Raw genomic sequence first — 21283 nt, forward strand, 5'->3', positions numbered from 1 at the left:
AGGCAGAGCTGAAACTATAATAAAGATAGCAAAAAGCATTGCCAGGGGTCTGAGATGAGCTGGTATTAATGAAAAGCCTAGTTTCAGACAGTTAAAAACCTTTTCCTAAAATAATATCACACATTACACAGACGCAATATAGTATTCTTTTCTTCTCTGCAGACCATTCCAATCCTAATGTATTAACTGTAACATTTCTTGAATTTGTGATGGCAAGATTTGGTAGGTCACCAGAGCAGTAAACAGCAAGACATAAATCTAAGTCAACTGGCATATAAACAAGCTCGCGTGGTAAACTATATTATGGATTACAGGAAATTACAAAAGAAGAGTAGATTACTTCGCACTGGCTGCAATGAAAGACAAAGAGAGGTAGTGCCCACAGAGCAGCTGACATGTCATAAATCTGCACTGTTCCTTGATCTGCAGATAACTTACTTCTGCATCATAAAATATGGAAATAGGTGTTAAGGTCAAGGAGCATTATCTTCCTGTATGACTGCCTTCTCTGCCAAATTTCTGTTCAAAATTCTTTGAGCTGTCCCAAATAAAGAATTCTCTTTCCTTATACCTTGTCCACATTTACAAAGATGAAAAACTAGGAGAATGAGAGGTCCACTATGTAGAAACAGAATTCTTTACAAAAATCATATTTTGGGTAAATCTATTCCATCTTCCTCCCTAATTTTAGTTTGGTCCATGTCAAGTTATAGCACCAACTGTGAATGGAAGTGCTGTTTCTCCATATGCTTTATAAAAATATCATCCAGGCCCAAGTCAGTGTTCTTATTAATTAATACTCATTGAGGGACCAGAAAAAAAAAAGTTTAGTATCAAATGGGTATTAAAAGGAGGTACTTTAACAAAGTCAAGGACAGCTTCTCTTTGGATCTGTTTTGTTCTCATCCTCTCCTCCTCGTATTGAAGTGCTGCWATCTGGGCTTCCCGACGGGTACGCTCTATGTGCCTGTGGTGCAACTCAGGGTCTGTATTAGGCACCTGGAACAAAACAATGGACTAAGCTGTAAAGACAGAGCTACACAGGGAAGGAAAGGTGGGATAGAGAGACTGCCATGCCTTGTGGCTAAAGCAAGTTTGTTTTTCTGTCAAGCTTATCCAAAAAAATAAAACAAGGGACAACAATGTGTTACCTGACTGTGATGACTTGATAGAGAGAGAAAGTAAGGTGAATCAGCCAAGGGTCTGACAAATGAAAAGAAGAATACCTTTTACCTTAAATATAAACAATTTTTCATATATCAGTTGTCAACAATGCACAAATCTCATTAACTTTAAAAGAGCAACTATTTAGTAAGCTAAACTGTTAATCCAACTGCTGCAGTAGTGATTGATTCTGGACAATAGTTTCTATCACATATCAAGAACACAGATAAAGTTCTTTCACAGATCAAGATGTATCAGTAGGACTGTACATTTGGCTTACTATATTGACACATCTAGTACTTAATAACCATGATCTAGGAGCTGATTAAGTAACCAACTCAGGAACTTTTCATACGATCCTCACATAAAGGAGCAGCTGGTTATCATCATTATTTAGCAAAATGATAATTAAAAAAATTTAACAGAAATTTATGCTTCTCTTCCCTACCTCTCTGTCCTGTCCACATAATTCCTTAGTACTTGGTGTTGCTCTCTGTCCTGCATCAAATTTAGAGTTTCAGGTCTTCGTAACTCATCAGTATCCCTGCAGGTAAACATCAGGTGGAAGGTGGATTGGCCACTGATGCATATAAACTATTGCCAAATTAATTTTTTCTTAGATTACAGCTGTTTGTAAATGTAATTGCCCAGATAATTAGCTTTAGGAAAAAAAACMCATGAAATTTAAGAGGACTGAAAAAATTATATTGCTATACCAAGTTAGATCACATCTGCTGCAGTTTATCATTTAAAGAATGGAACTTGCTTAATAAAATGATATTTTAATACACAAAGTCTCTTTCAAGACTATTTTCTGGTTATTATGATCCTATACTGCTCTGGAAATAAAACAGAATTATTATTAAACAAAGTACCTTTGATACTATCAGAACAAATCTGTTCACTGATGAAATTATGACTTTCTCACTGTCAGTGATGCAAGTGATGATCAAGGTCATCAAGTAAATAATAACTGATCTGTCTCATCTATCACATCAACAGCAGAAGAGAGATTTTGCGGGCAGTTCTTAGCTGGAGGAAGGCTGCTAGCACCAAAACAATTCCCAAGGCCTACCATCTACCGCATGTTCCCTGCTATGATGTCTCCAGGAAAGAAAGTAGGTGGGAATTCGAGTGGTTTATTCTGACAATCTAAACTTAGCAAATCTCAYTCCTGCTGCAATTGTGTGTGAGAGAAACCTGAAAATGCATTTCCAAAAGTCACCAGCGCTGTGGTCTACATGCAGACTAATGGTCTTGCCTGTATGGAGGAAGTCAAGAGATAAGGAAGGTCCATATGCTACAGGTCTCCTCTGTCACTTAGGTTAGCACTGATGCACATGACAGATCCACTACTGTGCTGTTCTGAGTGGACAGGACTGGGCTCAACTGAGTGCCAAGAAGCAAGATCCTTATTCAGATCAGGGTACCCTCAGCTGAGTTAGGAACGCACCACAGTCTGTCCACAGGCACAAGWTGTATTTACTGAATTGAATCAACTAACGTAAGTACTCTTAAGATGAAGTCTGCATTACATCCAACTCTTCAAGAGTTTTAATGGATCCAGTATGGTGAAAAAAAAAATAGGCTGCCTGCCAAGACATTTGCAAAAAGTTATTGTGGAAGCAGTTTACCGCTTGTGGTTGTCACAAATGAAATATTCCAATAATAGTAGCTGTAAGTATATATAAAAGATAATAATTATTTGTCCTATAGCTATTTTTCMTGAATTTTGAAGGTAACAGTATGATCAGTTTTGTTGTGCCTCATTATGAATTTTGCTCTGCTGTAGCACAATATGAATAAACTACAATTCATTTAGATCTTTGATTAAGTACTTCTGCATAAAGATCCATTACCACATCCAAGTAAAATTCTGAAAACACTGGACATCTTAGTGAACTACAGTTTCCTTTATCACTGGTGTGGTCTGCCAAAATCTTGTGTGTAAATAGTTGCTCTCTCCTGGCTAACTGACCTTGTCTTACTTCCTTCAGATGTGTCATGCAACCTAGTGTTTGTAAAATCTCTGATTATTTCCATGTCAACCACAAACATCCAAACAGGAAAAACAAACAAACAAACAAACAACAAAAAAAACCCAAACAACCACCCCTCCCCCCAGTCTTTCAGATCAAGCACACACTCTGCATCTCGGGAGAACATGGCAAACTGCTACATTATTTCATGTCTTCCCTGTGGACACTATAGCGTAAGGAATGCTGAAGGAGTTACCCTCTATTATATCCATACAGCTATTTATACTCTGACTGCACAGGTCAAAATCCTTACTGAAAAGGTCATCATAATTTTGGAAAAACTTACATACTGTCCTTGATTTTGTTTTCTCTTTAAAAACTGTTTTTGAATGCCATTAAAATGAATTTCTACTGTCAGCATAAATAATGACATACCTATAAGCTAGCAGTTCTCATTCTATTTTTTTAACATTCCTAGTACAATCAAGCCAATTTTCTGCTGAGCTCTTGCACATCCACTTCYACTCCACAAAATACTGATGTACCTCAATGGCATATTGAGGTTCTGTTACTTTTGATTTTAATTGCATTAGCAAGAAGCTACATATTCGCTTATTTTCTATTCTTTCAACTAGACAACCAGAAATTTCTTCTAAACCCAGCCACCTCATTTATATCCTGTCCAACTCTGACCTGTTTTTTCAGGATAAGCATTAACCCTTCCGATAAGCTAAACAAACATTTAAAAGTATTGGAGAAATTCAAACGGTCTACTTTGTTAAACTAAGCAACTACGCAGTCTTCCTGTTCTCAGCACTGACCCCAGTTCTTCCACTGATGTAAGCCCATTGTTATGCCACAGAAAAGCTCATTTTTAATTAAATTGATTTTAAATCACCCAACTAATCTCAAAAAAMCCCCAAGAAGTAATGAAAAACATGACTTCACAGCACCTCAGTTACTCCACACTAACTCCCTTTATGCTTCCCTAAACCTGCAGTATGTTTATCCCTTCTTTTTTTCTAAAGTAATTTAGCTTAAGCAATCTATTTGATCAAAACACAAATTCAGTCTCAAAAGCACAAATTAAAGCAGTTACAATGTATATGTTTTAAGCTGGCAGATTTCTTTAACCAATTGATTTAAAGCTGAGATTCTTTTCTAGAATAGTCAAACCTTTTTGTCACTGTCATCATCAGAATATGAATTCCTAATCTGGGACAACAGCTTACTTGTAAAACGTCATGTACATTTCTGGCAAAGCAGCAGAAAATGTCATGTTTTAATCAATCATTTAGCAAAATATATGCTCTGCATTCATCATGAAACTTTTATAAAATTACTCTTACTACATCCTCTTACCTATTTTGATGTAAATATCGTCTTGTATCCTCTGTTCTTTGAAAATCTCTGATGGATACAGGCTTTACTGGTGAGCTCTAAGCAAAATAACAAAAGATGAAGTTAGCAACATGTTCTGAATACTGTTCATGAATGTCAGAGAATCTCCTTGCCAAGTAACATTTGTAATTACTGGTATTCAAAATATCTGATACCTCCCTCCCCCAAATCACAAACCAGCTCAGGGATGAGCTTGTWTCCAACAAAGTAAGTTAACGTTTATCTTTTCCTGTGATTTACATAAACTTTTGTTTCAAGATTAAACATGCCTACTGATAAATTTTAAAAAGAGTTTAAAAATCTCCGCTACTAAGAACCATGCCGAGAAGTCAGTGCAGGTATAAAATGATTAACGTCACTTGGAAGAAATGTGGAGTTAGGCTTCAAAGAAGATACATGTAGCTGTACAGCAATGCAGCTAGCACTCTGGCAATGGATATGGTCCTGGGCAACCTGCGCTGGCTGATCCTGCTGAGGGGGTGGTGGACCAGATGATCTCCAGAGATCCTTCCAATCYCACCTTTTCTGTGATTTTGTAGCCTTGAATTTCAGAAAAATAGGGTACAGTAGCTGACACTCTCTTATGCTGGCCTGTAGACAGGTTACAGACAGGGTAAAAAAATGCCAAAGATGGGGTAGCTGAGAACACTCGCAGCTTAACTTGAGCTATACAGTAGTTTGTCCCACTGGGAACAGGGACATATTGCCCTTGTAATTAAAAAAATTAATACCCTTTAATGTGGCAAAATAGAAAATTTTCAAGATGAACTTTCAAATTTTTACTTGTGCCTGTGTACACCTTGCATATAGTCAGCCTTCTTAAGTAGTGAAGTGTTTTGGGTTGCTTGTCTTCTTAGAGAAACCATTGCTTTGGTTAAAAATAAATARCTTAATTTTTTGAATAGATAGATCCTTATGAATAGCTGTTTTTGGATTTGCATCAATATCTTCTCAYTGTTAACAACTAAGAGAGTCTTTGACTTGTATTGCCAATAACTTTTTTTGAGTTTGGTCTTGTGTCTATGCTTCAAATAGCACGAGACTCTCTGATTTGATAGCGAATTTGAGACTTGCAAAATGAATGCATCTTCAATAGATATTTGTGTCACTGATTTTAACACAGTAAGCAATAATATAAAGTATAATAAATAAGAGGACCAAGCTCCTACAAGGATACTAAAAAATCCATAATTCCCCTTCCCTTCTCCCCAGGAGCATACATCTTTCTATTTCAAAATACACAAAACTCTGAAAGGACACATTCAAAACTTAGCACACTGGATGCTACCCAGCATATCAACCACAAAGAAGGATTTTTTCAGACAAGTTATTCATGCAGAGCATATAAGGAGCCACTGAACTGTGTAGTTCTGTATTTTGATATTGAGATTTGCAGAACACAGAAGGAAACATTATTTGGCTAAGAAGCTGTTTCTTTAGTCTGATTTCTGAAGAGACTCACCAATGCCTAGCACCCAAGAAACTGTAACAGAACAGTGTTCTCCACGTGTTCACAGCAGCAGCTACTAGAAATGGTAATTTATGCAATTTTGGCAATTCATGCAATTTCAAAGCAACTTTTGTGAATTTTGATCAAATGCATGCTAATACTTGKGCAGCTAGAAAGGAACAAAATGATGGGAGCTAAAGAAAAGTCACAGTAATTACTGCACTTGTCTGCTCTAGGACATCATTTGGATACAGCAAGAAATCAATAAAAGCTGCTGTTACTAACACAGTATAGCGTGAATGCTGTTGAAAAATATGCGAAAATAAATAAAGTTCCTCCTCAGGAAAGGGGAAACAAGTACATGTCCTGACTCTCAGGAATTGTTTTGCAGTTACAGTATTCTGATTTCTAAAATGCAACATTCCAGTGCAAGTATTACATACCAGTCTGAAAAAGAAAGATATTTGAGAACAAAAATGAAAGAGATACAGTTTAGACTCACTGGAAAAAAGAACAAAGAGGTTTTTTTTGAGGGGAAAAAACAAGGTAATGTCAGAGCTACCCTGTTTCTATGTATGTAAAAAGCTGTCTAGAGWACTGTCTAACCTATCTAGCAATACTTTATTTATTGCTCATTTACTATTCTTTCACTAATGGAAAACAGTTTAGTGCCAGATTTATCTCACCTACAGATGTTTTTTGTTCAGAAAGGTAAGTATGTAAACATCCAGTCTGTACCAGTGGCAACATTTCAAAGCTTTGCTCAAGACTAACAGAGAGAAAGTAATTGTAAATCTTCAGACTTTTCAAAAAGCCTAGTATTTAAGCTAGTCCAAACTTAAGATAGATGCTCAAGATAGTAAGTTTACTGGGAAGTAACTTGCAATCAACATGAACAAACTAATGCAGCTGCAAGATTCCTGTACTACATCATTACATAGATAATAATCAACATATTTTGCCACTGAAAAAGCCAATTTTCATTCAGTATTACCAGGTAAACATGATCAGTTTTCCAGGTATCGCCAATTACCAGTCAGAAGCATCAATTTCAGTATTTTCTGAAGGGAACACTCCTTTGAAAAACTTGTTCATAGGCCTAATGCAAAACCTTGCAGGAACCCACATGAGAGGAAAACTGGTGTTGCTATTTCAGATTCATTCCATATACCCCAAAGGGCACTCAGGGAGCTTAACACTCCAACTCTGACCTTCTACAAAGCACAATGTTATGCTCTTTCTCCAATCCAGACTTTTTTCTTTTCTTTTTCTTTTTTTTAAATCGAAGAAAACCTCTGAGGACAAGTAGCATTAATACCATCAAAAGGCTTTCTTGGGGCATATGAACTTAACTAATTTAAATAAAAGCACCACCTCGTTAGAGATTCGCCGCTGTTCAATATATGCCATGAATTGTGTGCTGAGGCTGTCTGAGTCCATGCACCTGGGTTGCCTCACCTCTTCCTCCTCCTCTTCTGTGGCACAGCTATCAATATAGTCGATCTGATCGAGATCATTTTCCACTTGACACACATACACAAAGGAAACACCCAAAATTAGATAATCAGCAGGCAGGGGAAAAMAAACAACAACACGAAAACAATGTCAGGAACTAAAGGCCTACAGTTTTTCTTCCATCGGGGAAAGCCCAGCCTGAAAGCTCTTGAATTCTGCCTGGTCTGCTAACATGTTAAAAATTAGAGTTTTGAAATGAACGTTTTTTAAAAAAAAGCAGTGAGAAACACGTACATCAAGCATGTAATTTTAAATTTCTRTTTGTGGATAGTTTTTTGGTCACTGCAAAAGTAGATAATGTGATTTTTTTCCCCAATAGCAAAAAGTAAACATTATCTATCAACTGACACCAAGACTAYACATGATATATGTACATTTTGAATCATTTCTCTTGATTTAAAATTCATCTCCTTCAGACAAATTAGATGGATATGACAAATACTACTACTAACTACTGCTACAAAAAATCCCAGAGGACAGCATGATCAAGTTACCTGGATGTGAATGCAATAAATGTAAAAAGGGTTTGTGGAAATAAAAGACTACAGAAAGCAAAGAAAATTGCTAAAATAAGAAAAGAATTCAGCATCCAGCAGCTTTATTTTAAAAACAGGAATGAGAAAACAATTTAGGAGCTGCTGAAATGGAGCGAGAAACAGCACAGTTTATCACTTACTGACTTTCCCTCAGATGGTGATACTACTATGTAGGGCTTTTTTTTTTTTTTTTTTTTTTTTTTTTTTTTTTTGCCACCGTCTTTACACATTCTGTCCAGAGGTTTGGGAGAGTCATTGCATGAAGCAAACTACCCTGCTGCAAAATACTGTGCTGAGGATGCAGGGGAAAGTATAGGCCCCTTCTCTGAGCACCAGAGCTTTCTTGTTCTTAAAACTCTCCCCAAACTTGCTCCAGACTCTCTTGACAACATTCTTTTTCTGCTCCCACTCCCACCCCCTGCCTTCCTGCTCGTCTAAAACAGACTTCTCTTTGCCTTGCCACACAATCTAGCAACTGTTACTGCCAAAGCCACCTCCTCTGCTTCTACAAGCATCCAAAACAGCATTCCTACATCCTCTGGCTTCATTAAATCTCCATCTCACTTTCAGATTTTTTAAAACTTCTTTCCAGCCTTGCTTATTAAACATAAATAATACAGTAGAGGGTGAAAATAATTAGTAGCTGTGTTAAGAGCACAGAATCAGAAAGGATCTCCTGCACCTCTGACAGTTGCATGCTGTGGCTTGTGCCCCCCTCAGATACTCTTCCTCATGGCCTGACTGTGCTCCACCTTAAAACTATTGAGGCATCTGGTGTACAACCCAAAGAATAAAGTTAGTCTTAGAGGCAGGGCTGGCAGCACTACCTGTTATAAAGGCTGCCCACAGCTTCCCATAACATCAGGCTTTCAAATTCTTCTAACTTTGCCAAATTTAACTGTTTGAACTGAATTTTTTTGTCTGTGCACATGTAAGAGTGAATCAATCCAGACGTTTCAGATATTTCTAGAAGGTGGCAAAGAAAACAAAACATTGTTGCAGAGAAGAGTAAGACTAAAAAGATGAGGTGGGAGGAAGAGAGAAGGAAAAGTGGGAGTTGGGGTGAGAAGATTAAGACTAGCTGGAAAGAGGCAGACTGAAGACATAGGGAATATGAATCAGAACCATTAATGGAAAGGGAAAACAGGGAGCAGCTGGGCAAGAGGTTAACGTAATCAGACTACATTGAAAGGAGAAAGGAATCTAAAAATAAGCAGTGTGCAAAAGGGAGAAGAGAGAATGGCTAAACAAAACCAAGGACCTGAAAGAATACTAAAATTGGGTGATAGCACCAAAAGGAGGGCTGGGTTGTGGAGCAGTGGTAGTAGGGGATTATTAGAAGCTCAACTGAAGGACTGCAGAGATCAAGAAATGAAGGAAGCGCTACCACCTCTTGAACAAATGTAAGGGTGCTGCTCTCAGACTGCAGGGCAATGAATTATGAAAGCGTGAAAAAGCAATCTTGCTCAGGACCTGTCACATGTTTGGACTGAAACATGAGATTCCTATCTAAGCACTCTTCTGCTGCTTGGAAATATAAATGCTCTGGCAAAACTGCTCATCTCAGCCCAGCATGGACAATCTATTACTGCTGCAAGTTCTCCCCATTACCTCAAGCAGCAAAACTCCAGGTAGTGAAATTCAAGATTCCAAAACATTGTTTGAAGTAATGGAACACTAACATAAGTCAGCTTCTGCATATGTGCTATCTACTGTTTTCCACATAGTCTTAATTCTGATGCTACTTGATTTTACCTTGTAACAACCTTAACACACTTTAGATGCAATGGYCTTTTTGCATAAATCCACCTAGACCTTTCTCTTTTTTTTCTTTAAAAACAAATTACATCAAGTATTCTGGAGCTTTAACAATGACAACAGTAAACACAGTAAAAAAGATCACTATTTACCTCCACCATTAGTTAAGGCTGTGCTACCCCTGTTTTCTTGATACTGACTTTCTCTTCGCAGTCGCTGTTCCTTAGTGATCTCTGCCACACGCAAAGGGAGGTCGGAGAACTCATCTGTAGGCTTTAGAAAACCCAAAGTGAAATCAAGAAAAACATTCTTTTTGGAAAACACCTTCTTGTGCTGCTTGGTTCAGCTGCTTAGTTGCCATCTCTCAWTCTATGTTTTCATTTCAACTCTCCTGTTTTGTGCCCACAAAACACTATTTTAAAGCAAAATACAGCTAAAGTATATTGTTTTTAAACAACATATATTTAAGCTTTCCTAAACACCTATCTACCTGCTTTCTTGTATTTCTCTGCAAAATCAACAGGTACTTGAAAATATCCTAGGATGGAGGTTCTAGAACTCCTCCAAATAAAGAAGGCACAGGGGAAGGAGGGGCAAGAAGGCAACAGAGTGAAGCTGGCAAGAAAGCTTTAGGTCTTGGCTTCTGCCCTTTCTAGTATTTCCAAGAGGAATAGGGAGCTTCTTCCTGGGAAGAATAATTGACAACCTCCTTCCTAGGAGATCCCATTTTATTGCTTATAAATGGCAAAGCGATTTTATTTTTAGCATTTTAAATAAAAGCTGCAAAATAAGATGATGAAACTTCCATCTCATTTTTGAAGCTTAATTTTCATGTCCTGATTTACTTTCTAGAAACAATCATTCATAAGTAATTGAAGATGACAACATTGTAACGTGATAGTGATTAGCCTTTTTATTTTTCTTTAAATGAGAAATCCCCTTTTCCTCATCTGTTATGCTCCAATAAATTCATTGGTCACACACTGTTTTATATATTTCTCTTATTATTTCCAACTTTGTATCCATCCAGTATAAAATTATGCTTGCTTTTCTCAGATAAATTATTTTGGAGCAATAAAACTTGCACACTGTAATAAATGTTATCTTCTGAGCATGTTTCCAAATCTATACTTTTTATCATATCTCCCTCTTGTATAGTATTACACGTAGCAAAAATAAAATCACAACGCTTACCTCATTCCCTGACCACCTTTTGTCTCCACTGTCCACACTATTGAAGCCAGAATCCAGTGCTCCATACGGACGACCGGAATAAAGTTCTTCGTGGCTGTCAAATACATAATATTTACAAAACAGTAACTAAAATTAYTGAAAAAAATCTCAGCTATTACAGAAAGAAAAGCAGAATGTACTTCCAAGCACAGTTCCAAGCACCTTTACAAACTCAGCCTATTAGAAAGCATCATACTGCATTTGCCATATCGAACAAGAGGCTATGTGCTTACAGCTACAAACATTCCTATCTGTCAGTCACRTGTCTACCTGTACGTGCTAATCTGATCCAAAGTACTTACCCATATTTAAACATCTCAAAACAACAGTATTGACAAAAAATCACACAGTAGTCTCTGTTTAAGAAGTCAAATTTTCTTTTTCTGTAACTCAAATGTTTTCGTTGAACAACACTTCTGCATTCTTCCCACAAACTTTCTCGTAAGTAATCGTAAAATCATGTAAAATTACTATAAATATAGTTGTATCAGAACACACATCTTCTACAGAAAAGTAAAACAGAAAGTATTATACAACCATTGTGCATATCAGAATTGCCTGTCTAAGAAAATGCACAGTAAGCAGGACAGTAATTTCAAATAATCTACCACCACTTGAATAACACTAAAGTACAGTTTTTATTTACTGACTCTGACTTTGTTAATGACACGTCTAGACAACGGCATTAGACATGTGCCTAGGGTTGCAATACACATTAACTGAACAGCCACACAGTTCTTTTTTCTGGGCTCAGAAACTAYGTAATTCAGCAGTGCAGCCATCACAGATGTCAAGTCTGGCAACTGCTGCAGATAGCTACAGGACAGGAACAACGGGACTTGTCTGACCCTCTGCAGATGGCACTGCACAATGGATCAACTGTTCGACTGGTACTCGATGCCYCAGGGAGAACTGCAGCAGTAATTACTGCATAGCACACAAGGGAGAACGCACTTCAGGAATTTAATTGCTCCACCCCATCATAACTGAAATGCAAGTCATTTTCGCACTGGTATTGCTCTCAAGTTGTTACTCCCTTTCATATCTCTCTCTCAGGAAATACTTGTTTTTAAATTACTGCTATTACTATTATTTATGTAGTGCCATAAGCATGTATGGGACTTTGTAGAATAAAATGACAGACTACCACCTTGCGCTGTTTACATATTCAGACAGGCATAAAATAAGAAAACAGATGAAGAGCTACAGAAGAGAAATWCTAGGTATTTATTTACTTCTATGTAGATCTAGATCTTGCAAGTAGCAAGTGACCAAGCTCTTACACTTGCAAAGAGTTTTGGTTAACATAAAAGGTTCCACCTTCATGGCATTGCAGTTGAACATGAAGATCAGCTGCGTAACAAAGTTTTAACAACAAATATGGGGAAAATAAAAACAACTCCTTTCTTTTGAGCGAGGAAGAAAAAAGAACAACYATGAAATTTCTCAGTGCAGTTAAAGAACTATTCACTTGAATCACTGACAATAGAACCAGTTCATTTCACATGGCTGAATCTGGAGGTGACTCTAGAAAAAGTATCCTGGATCGGTTATGGACTTATTTTTATAGTCATAATTCCAAGCTATGATTAAAATACATTAATTCTTTTCATTTCACGTAAGAAATTAATGAAAAATTTATTAATAAGATGTAATTACAGACAACAACAGATCAATAAGGACACAGTCACTTTCTGATTTTATTAGGATTTCTCTTAAATCTCTGACTCATTATGATTTACTGTCAGGTCCTTTGATTTATGTTTTATTGCTGCTACGACATAGATGTATCCTTTAGCAACTCRCTCCTCCAGACCTTATCATCACCTTCCAAGATCATTTAAAAAATAACGTAGTTTCATATTTCACTACCTCTCTTCATTCTATAAGGGTTATAAATCTGAACTCCTGCYTTTTCTCTGAAAGTCTTAATTTAGCAGCTGATATAGCTGACTGTTCCAATATTTGTGTTACATTGCTAAGCAATTGTGCCAAGTGAAAGCTCACCAAGAATAACAATTTGCTAATGGAGTGGAGATCAGCATTTACACCTGTGGCAAAACCGTTATAAATTCTGTACAAAAAGTTAAAAATTACAGTAGGATTTTACTTCAGTAAGTATGCAGAAAATCTCAATATTTCACAAACTAAACACACTGGTTACTAACATGAGAGTATATCCTCTGTGCTCTGAAGACAGCATTAACATACAGTAAGAGAGTGTTGATAACACTGCCTTACATACATTACTTATTTTTTTCTTCTGAATTCTTCTTTGCTTCTTTTATAGTGGTATCTTRCTAGCATGTATCACAAAATAACGCAAGTGACATTCTTCAAAGCTACCTCCATCAGTGCACTGACCAACAAACAATCCTCAGATATAGTTTTTCAAATTCATATGGCTGACAAGTTTTCCTGAATGACATCAAAACAGGGAACCTGGAGCATGCCAAACTTACCAGGATCCAAACCCCATGGGTCTCCTATCATAATCGGGCAAGTCTGGAGCTATCTTGCATGCTTCTATGTTCAGGTATTTAAATATGTGAATTTTTCCTTTTATACATATCTAAAAAAWCCAAAACAAATTAAAAAAAGTAAGTAAAATTTGACAGTACCTTTCCAAATTACTCTAAAGACATTTAACCTGCAGCTGGGAGTAATCAATGAGCACATTCATATCAATCAATACATCTAACCCTGCTGCATTTTAGAAATAAGCTACGCGCCAAACAAATAAAAGAAGTCTTCCATGTACATCCGCTCTGCATGCAACTTCATCATCTGGATATTGATATTTCGTCAGGCAAATGATGTAAACATTTATAAGTACTAAAATTTATACCCTTGTCATCAGAAAAGATGCATCCCACCCATGCTCAACTTTGAATGGCAGTGGCAGACTGCCAAAGCAACCTGAAGTTGGAAGTGAATGAAGCTAATAACAGTTGTTTTTGCATTCTATAGTGAGGTGGAAACTACAAGTCTTAGCATGTGCCACTTGTGATTCAGAAGCAGTGGCTCACACCAGAAACTGGAGTACTGAAGGGTTTGTACACTCACTTTAAGATTTTAATTAGCCACTAACCATATTGCAGTTTCTAGTCCAAAGCCTGATGTGAGCCTACTACTGCAAAATGAAACAGAACACATAGCAAAACTGGGTCCTCAGTCTAAATTTTGACATTTGAGTAGCACAAAAGCAATCTGGCCTAACCATTGCTTCCTCTCTTCTATAGCTCTCTTGAAACTATACCTATTAGAAATCTTCAGMTAATATTAGCGAGATGCTAACAGTAGAATTCTTAGTATAACCCTGTAAAATTACTAACACCATCAGTAAGGGAAGGGAAAGCTTCTTCAAGTTGTGATGTATATTTCAAACTATTAGAGGATACACATTATTTAAACTCCTCTTGTTCTTAAGTAAAGGTTCTAATATAATCCGTCAGCTTTTAACTTCATTCTCCCCCTTTTCAGTTAAAAGTCATTCCAATTCCTAGCTGCAGTTACCTGTGCAGGGGGTGACTGGAGAGGGTTGTTCTCTAACATGATGGTCTGCAGATGTCTGAGGTTCCGGTAACAAACAGGGATTGTTGTTATTTTATTGCAGGAGATATCTAACCGAATCAAAGGCAACTCAGCAAGCTCTGGAGATAGAAAACAAATATCTAGTCCAGCAGGTTTAAAAACAAGGAGTATAAAACTCAAATGTCTGTTTTACAAAATGATTAACTAAATACACCTGCACCTAGCTCTCAGGAGAAGAAAAAGTATTAAAAAGAATCCAAAAGCACTCAAATTTTTTGCTGTTACAACCAATAGCCTTTATCTCACCTTCAGGTAAATGTACCAAATGATTTCTTCTGACATTTAGGTCACGCAAGGACTCCAGATTGCCAATCTGTGGAGGTATTGTCTGTATTTCGTTACAGCTCACATCCTACAAAGGAAGGATAAAGTGAGTTAACAGTTTTGACATTACCACCACTAACTGGCAAGTCTCTGTTAACTATGGTACGCCGTGTTTTATGTAGGGACTGAAAGAAGAGAGACAAGTATTTATGTAACACCTCAGAYGCTTGCATTTATTAAATCTCATTTCTGAGCAGAGGCATTATTATTTTAAATACATGGAGGAATACAAATTTTTAAAAAATTAAGTATTCAAATGAGTAAGTCTGTTTCAAGTTACTTAAGTTATTCAATGTTATTTGATACAGTGCAACTTCCCATATGAAAGTTTTTTGTCAGAAAAAAAAATGTATCAGGAACGCTAATTCCATACAGCCTCTCCCCAAAAATAGGRAAAACTCTTAAAGTGATGTAGCTCACTTGCATTCCAGTGCAAGGTATCTTTTCCCCACACAAATGAGATTTTTAAAATCTCATATAATATTTTATATTCTTTTTCTAATATCTCTATCACAAAGTCAAGAAACATAGCTAGAGATATAATGACAGATACAAATCTTTCTTAGGCCAAAACCAGATTTCAGTTACTTGCTATGGCTCGCAAGTGACAGTTTACAATTATGGAGTTCTTAGCAGAACAAGAAACAATTCTGATCTCACACATCCCAAGACAGCATCCTAATTACTGCACTATTTTTAATCAGTTTAAAAAACTGGTATTTCTTCTGAAACACGTATGAACCTACTAAACACATCAAATAAAAATTAAAGATTGAACAGAGATAGTTAAAAAAAATAATCGTATACTCACAAGCTCTGTCAGCTGTCTGAGCTGTCCGATTTCTTCGGGTATTGAAACCAACTTATTATTACTTGCTATCAAAACTTTTAGTGGTAGACTACACAGGTGTACTGGCAGTGTTGAAAGCTGGTTTCGACTTTTTGGACAGAAAGAAAACAAAGTCGTTATCACCTCACTCTAGTGTGAGATTGCCTCAAATCTTTATATAATGAAAGATATACAAAAAAAGCACAGTCCATTTTGATAATGATCAACTCAACTTCTCCCTTAATTACTACTGAACTAATGTCATGAAGCCTTCCTTCATTACTTGCTTTACYTAGTTATGTGTGAACAAAATCTCAGGAAAAAGTACTAACCCTGATTAGACTGGTTTGAACTCAGGGTGAAGCAATATGACATTTTCATGCACTTTTAGGTGCTTCTGATAACTGGCCACTGTCTGTTGCAACCTGGTATGTTTGAACACAGTGTGAAAGCCTTTCAGATAGCTAGTGTTGCAGGTCAACACATWCAAAACCCACAGAGGAAGTAATTACTTACTCAATTAGAATTATACTTTAAGTATTCAGTATGTCATGTGGATCAAGAATGGAGAATCTGGTTGGTTTTCAAAATCCAGTATTGGATGTTTCACAATAAACCACTATTAAAGCAAATTTGAGGTCATATGACTGGACTGTAACCTCACAGAATGAATCAGACAGGATGAGAATGGTTTATAAAAGAGAAAGCTTATTTTTAAAAAATAAAATGTAGCGAGCAATAGTGACTGGACAATTAGAAAGTTATTATGATCTTAACTAAGGACAAAGCCAGATGCTGATGTATACCAAAATACGGTGTTGATTCTCTTCATGCCTGAAGCCTACGTTTCCCTGCTACAAGAAGAACAGTTCTGAGCAGTAGGTGAACCAACAACAGCTGTTAAAAGTACAATAATTGGACTGCACCTGCTAGAGATCACGGCAATAGGAAATCCATATCTGACTCATATCCTATTCCTACAATTCTTATCGTTAATAATAATAATAAGAAACACAAACAAATTAAATCGGCAAAAATGTAACACCAGTAAGAAATTGCCTGAAATTTTTCTTGCTTGCYATCACTGCCAGTTTGTGACTGGGAACTTTCCACACCTCTTGAAATACTGTTTCTAGAAACAGAGAATCCTGTACATAGTTGAATTTCATCAACAGCCTAYGTTGTGGCAATTAGTTTTTAGCACAGGCAGATAATCATTTGATGTTTGAGAAACCTCTTCAAAAGCCACTGGTACAGCCAACATAAATGGAAATTGAGYAAGACTTATTTAGCAGCTGACAGGTGAATAGTAAGGACTATCCACTAACACGATTCACTCCTTTCCATCAGCATGCTCGTATTTCACATGAAAACTACTGGAATTTGCTTCGACTTCTCTAGAATGGAATTAAACTCTCTTCTTCATTTTCCACTTTTGCAAGCCACTTCTTAATCTTTGTGTTCCCTGATCAATCCAAGTCTGCAAGTTTGGTTCAGATTGCTTTGATGATTACACACCAGGTCTGCATTATTTACTGATGTTCCAAGATGCATAAACCTAGACTAGTGATGCTAAAGTAAGGTGTTTAAGATAGTAATTACCTGATATTTAGAAATGTTAAAGAYTGTAAGTTTAAAATAGCCTCTGGGATGTATCGAATGCAATTCTGGTACAAATTAAGGCTCTCGAGGGAGACAAAGTGACATGCTTCTGCTGGAAGCTCTGACAATCTGTTCCGTGACAAATCTGCAGGCAAAAAAGAAACATTTAGTGAAACTTCATGAGGGCAAGTATCGTCTGTATATACAGAGACACAGTGGGAAGAGTTGGACAGGAATCAGTTTTGCTGTCTTGCAAAATTTTCAAGGTTACAAAATGATTCCCATTTCACGCAGGAAAGAAYCCAACATCTTTTAAAAATTTACAGCTACAATGAGAGAGAGACAGATGCAACATTCCCTAGCAATCAGGCTTTCACATATCAAGTCGCCTAATGCTTAGGGAGCTAGTTTAAGATGCTGAAAGTCCAGCTTCCACTCTCTTTTCTAGGACCAGCTTTAGACTACAGACTTAGTATTTGGGTGCTTTAATGAAAAGGTTAGTAATCATTGAGGGATTTATTACATTTTATATAGTAATTAAGTAGTCATCGGTTGTGTGTATTAAACTGCACACACACTCTTCTCCCACCTCCCTGCTAAAATACTCCATGATATATGGAAATCTCTGCTTCAAGTCTCTAGTCTACTATATATACACTTCATATAAATACACACACATTTATAGATAACAGCTTCAACAGGGAAAAACATGGAGCACACACCTTAGAAGAGCCTTTTGTATGATAGCCACAGCATTCCCCTCCTTCAGAGAGGTAATAGTTCAAGCCTTTACTCTCAATCAGGCAATGCAAATATTTGAATAAAAGGACTCCCTACAATCAAGATCTAGAAGAATACCCTTCTTGCTGTGAGCTGTAAGGTTTACTATTTCTTTGTGACTATACATTCTCTTCTGGGCAGGAGACAAAATTTAATCAAACCTAGCACAAAATATTTATATTTGAAGATCAATATTTTTCCTAAGACAATTCCAATTATCAAATCTATATGTATAAAATATCCATCAGCATTAGACTGTACTCCTTCAAGTGTAAAAGCTGCACTGTGATAAATTAAACAAAAAATAACCATCTGCAACTGTGTTAAGGAGGCAAGGAAATAAATGCCAAAGGACAGCTCTCAAAACAAACGCAAGCACCTCCTGCTTCCTAAYACACCCAGCTCTAAATGCTGACAAGAGTTATGTTCACCATCAGGAGCACAAGAAAGATTACCCCATGTCAGCTGGCAGTTCCTATAAAGATCCTGCCAGTTTAGCAAACTGACATTTCACCCTTGTGTTTTAAAGCAACAGCAGACATTCACTGGCAAAGAGCTATCAAGCCCAAACCAGTATTGTGAAGAACAACAACAACAACAACAACAAAAATCCAAATTTAATTGCTATTTTATTCACTTATTTGAGTTGCAATTCCTTCTCATCAGCATAGGAAGATAAGAACCTTCACTGCAAAGTTTAATTTATCAGCTGAATATAGTAATTTATCTCATTATTTCCAAAGGGAATCACCCAGTACAAGTTAYTTTTCAAACACTGAAGATTCAGAAGGGTCTTGTGTGCAACTTAAAAGCAAGCTTGCCCAGAGTAAAAGAGCCCTTAGCAGAGGTACTCTGTCCACTGCATTTAAATCAACTTCTCTGCCTCTGCTCTATGTTACCCAAGGAAAAGAGGTTGCTCTTAGTGCAGCRGGAACAAACTCCGTCTAGCTCAATGCTTAGCACTTTGATCAGAAAACATCATAAATTATCACTGATCACTGGAGAAAAAAARAAGTAATATGTAAAAATCCTAGTAGAAAGAAACACTATGAAAACTTTGCAGAGAACAACCTTCAGATGTATTTTAACGTATAAGTGGGAAGAAACTGCATTCTGCAGGTATGACTGTAGCTAACTACAGCAAAGGCTAAGATAGATATAAAATATACCAGATGTTGAGATACACACAGATGAGAAAAATGTGAAAAATCATGGAAAATTCTAATACACTGATATAAAAGAAATAACGAGAAACACAAAACTTGTCCGTTCAGCAATGAGTAGGAGAATCACACTACAAAGGCACTTAAGTGTTTCCCTTCTTTTTAGCTTATATCAGCCTCAAACATGACCTTAACTTAAACTAGTTAGGTTAAACTTAGTTAAAAAAAAAAAAAAGCAAAAAAAACAGCCTTTTAAAATTATTATTTCTTATTTTTCTGTCTTATGGTATATAATTTTTTCCCCACTTTTCTATTTTGGGGGGAAAGACAACAAATTCTTCAAGAAAAGTGAAGAAAAATTTTCACTTACAGGTACCAAAGGCAGCTTCCCCAACATCCTGATCTTACCATAAACTAATCTGAATAAAGCATCAGTTAAAGGTTTCAACTACGTAAGTCATGCCCAATGAAACTGAAAACAAGCTGGTCACAGTCCTGTTTCTTCAACAGCATTTCTTACTGGTGGCCACTGTGATGGCATACAAGCTACAAGGGAACTTGTGCAAGAAAACTTAATAAATCCTTGGTGGCTACTGCATCCATCCTTACAAAAAAAAAAAAAAAAAAAAAAAAAAAAGAAAAGAAAAAAGTTGCCATAGCTCAGGGCACAGCAACTGACCTAAAAGGAGTCAGTGCAGACTTCTGATCAACTCTCATTCAGGAACAGGAAGACAGTCCAACAGTCCAAAACCATCATGCTCACCTGATTCTATCACATCTACAACCTACTCCAAGTCAGCTGGGTTTACAAAGTTGGAGAAACCCAAGAAATACCATTACACAAACTGAATGGTAAAATACCTCCTATCAAATAGTAAGCAAAGTCAAAACTAGCGAGGTTCAACCAGGCAACACCACTTTGTTCAGCAGAGGACATTCAAATCCTGGCAACCTGCTCCACGATTAGAGGTGGCAGATACATCCATCAACAGCAACAAAATCATCACCTCCTCGGAGAACGCCTGCACAACAAACACTGTATCTCAGAACTCCCTTGACTGTAAAATTTGTTTGAAATCAAGCAAAGAAGAGTCATCATGTGTGCCATTTTTCTTCCTCAACTATTTCAATATGGTTAAGACTCTTAATCCACAAGAGATAACTCCTAAAATTCCTCAAAATAAGTAAGTATATAAATAAATCAGGCTGAGCTAAAGGCTTGGCTTCATAACTAAAAGTATCTTTCACATAAATTTCAAGCTAACATAAGTCAACACAACTATTAAAGAAAGACTACAATGATGGATCCTGCCTTCCTGCTACTGCCAGAAACTTTTTCCAKCTCTGTTGTTCATTCCAGGCCCTTCGTACTGTTACTGTTTAGGGGAAACCCTAAGTGGAGTTAAATCTAACAATTTTTCTAGGTTATTAAGAATTCCTATCAGTTCCCTCATCACCTCAACGCATAACCCTGAAARCCTTTATGGCAACACCAAGAAAATAACGGTGGCAGGGTCTCTTCCTCCAGTGGCAGGGGTAACCTCTGCTGACATATAGCACTTRCAAAGCTGCAGCCTCAGTGGAGACAGCTTAGATGAATCAGGCTGATCAGAATCACAGAATCAGTAAGGTTGGAAGGGACCTCTGGAGATCATCTAGTCCAACCCCTCTGCTCAAGCATGGTCACCTAGAGCACATTAGACAGAACCTGCCTAAGAATCTGTAGATGATAAAGGAGGCAATAAAATCTCTGTGTATTTTCTGCAGGGACATAGCATACACTTTCAAGGGAATTTATGCAATGGACTTCAATTTTACACAAGCTGTCTCCCCTAACTCACTAGTCTTTCCCATGGTTTCTTTACCTTATTTCCAAAATTTGATTCTCATTAATGTTTTAATGAAAAAGACAGTAAACTCCTAAGAAAACTATAAAAGCTGTGTAGCTGCAGTAG

The 21283-nt window shown here is 36.9% G+C and overlaps 1 protein-coding gene across 13 annotated transcripts in view; it reads right to left on the minus strand.

Annotated features, from left to right (window-relative positions):
* Positions 1–21283, minus strand: part of LRCH3 (leucine rich repeats and calponin homology domain containing 3) — a 66969-nt gene that overhangs the window by 19999 nt on the left and 25687 nt on the right. For 7 of the 13 annotated variants that reach the window (XM_085325146.1, XM_085325140.1, XM_085325145.1 and 4 more), the window contains exons 2-13: positions 17386–17530; positions 15766–15892; positions 14877–14982; positions 14553–14689; positions 13499–13608; positions 10998–11091; positions 9956–10076; positions 7369–7517; positions 4506–4582; positions 1613–1708; positions 1152–1203; positions 859–999 (exon numbers count right to left, since the gene is read on the minus strand). In XM_085325146.1, the coding sequence (XP_085181272.1) occupies positions 859–999; positions 1152–1203; positions 1613–1708; positions 4506–4582; positions 7369–7517; positions 9956–10076; positions 10998–11091; positions 13499–13608; positions 14553–14689; positions 14877–14982; positions 15766–15892; positions 17386–17530 (1355 nt within the window). The remainder of the gene's footprint in view (positions 1–858; positions 1000–1151; positions 1204–1612; positions 1709–4505; positions 4583–7368; positions 7518–9955; positions 10077–10997; positions 11092–13498; positions 13609–14552; positions 14690–14876; positions 14983–15765; positions 15893–17385; positions 17531–21283) is intronic. The other 6 variants (XM_085325151.1, XM_085325142.1, XM_085325148.1 and 3 more) reach the window with 4 other exon arrangements.

Source organism: Rhea americana, unplaced genomic scaffold, assembly GCF_003343005.1.
Source record: "Rhea americana isolate MKP2758 unplaced genomic scaffold, rheAme1 scaffold_96, whole genome shotgun sequence".
NCBI lineage: Eukaryota > Metazoa > Chordata > Aves > Rheiformes > Rheidae > Rhea > Rhea americana.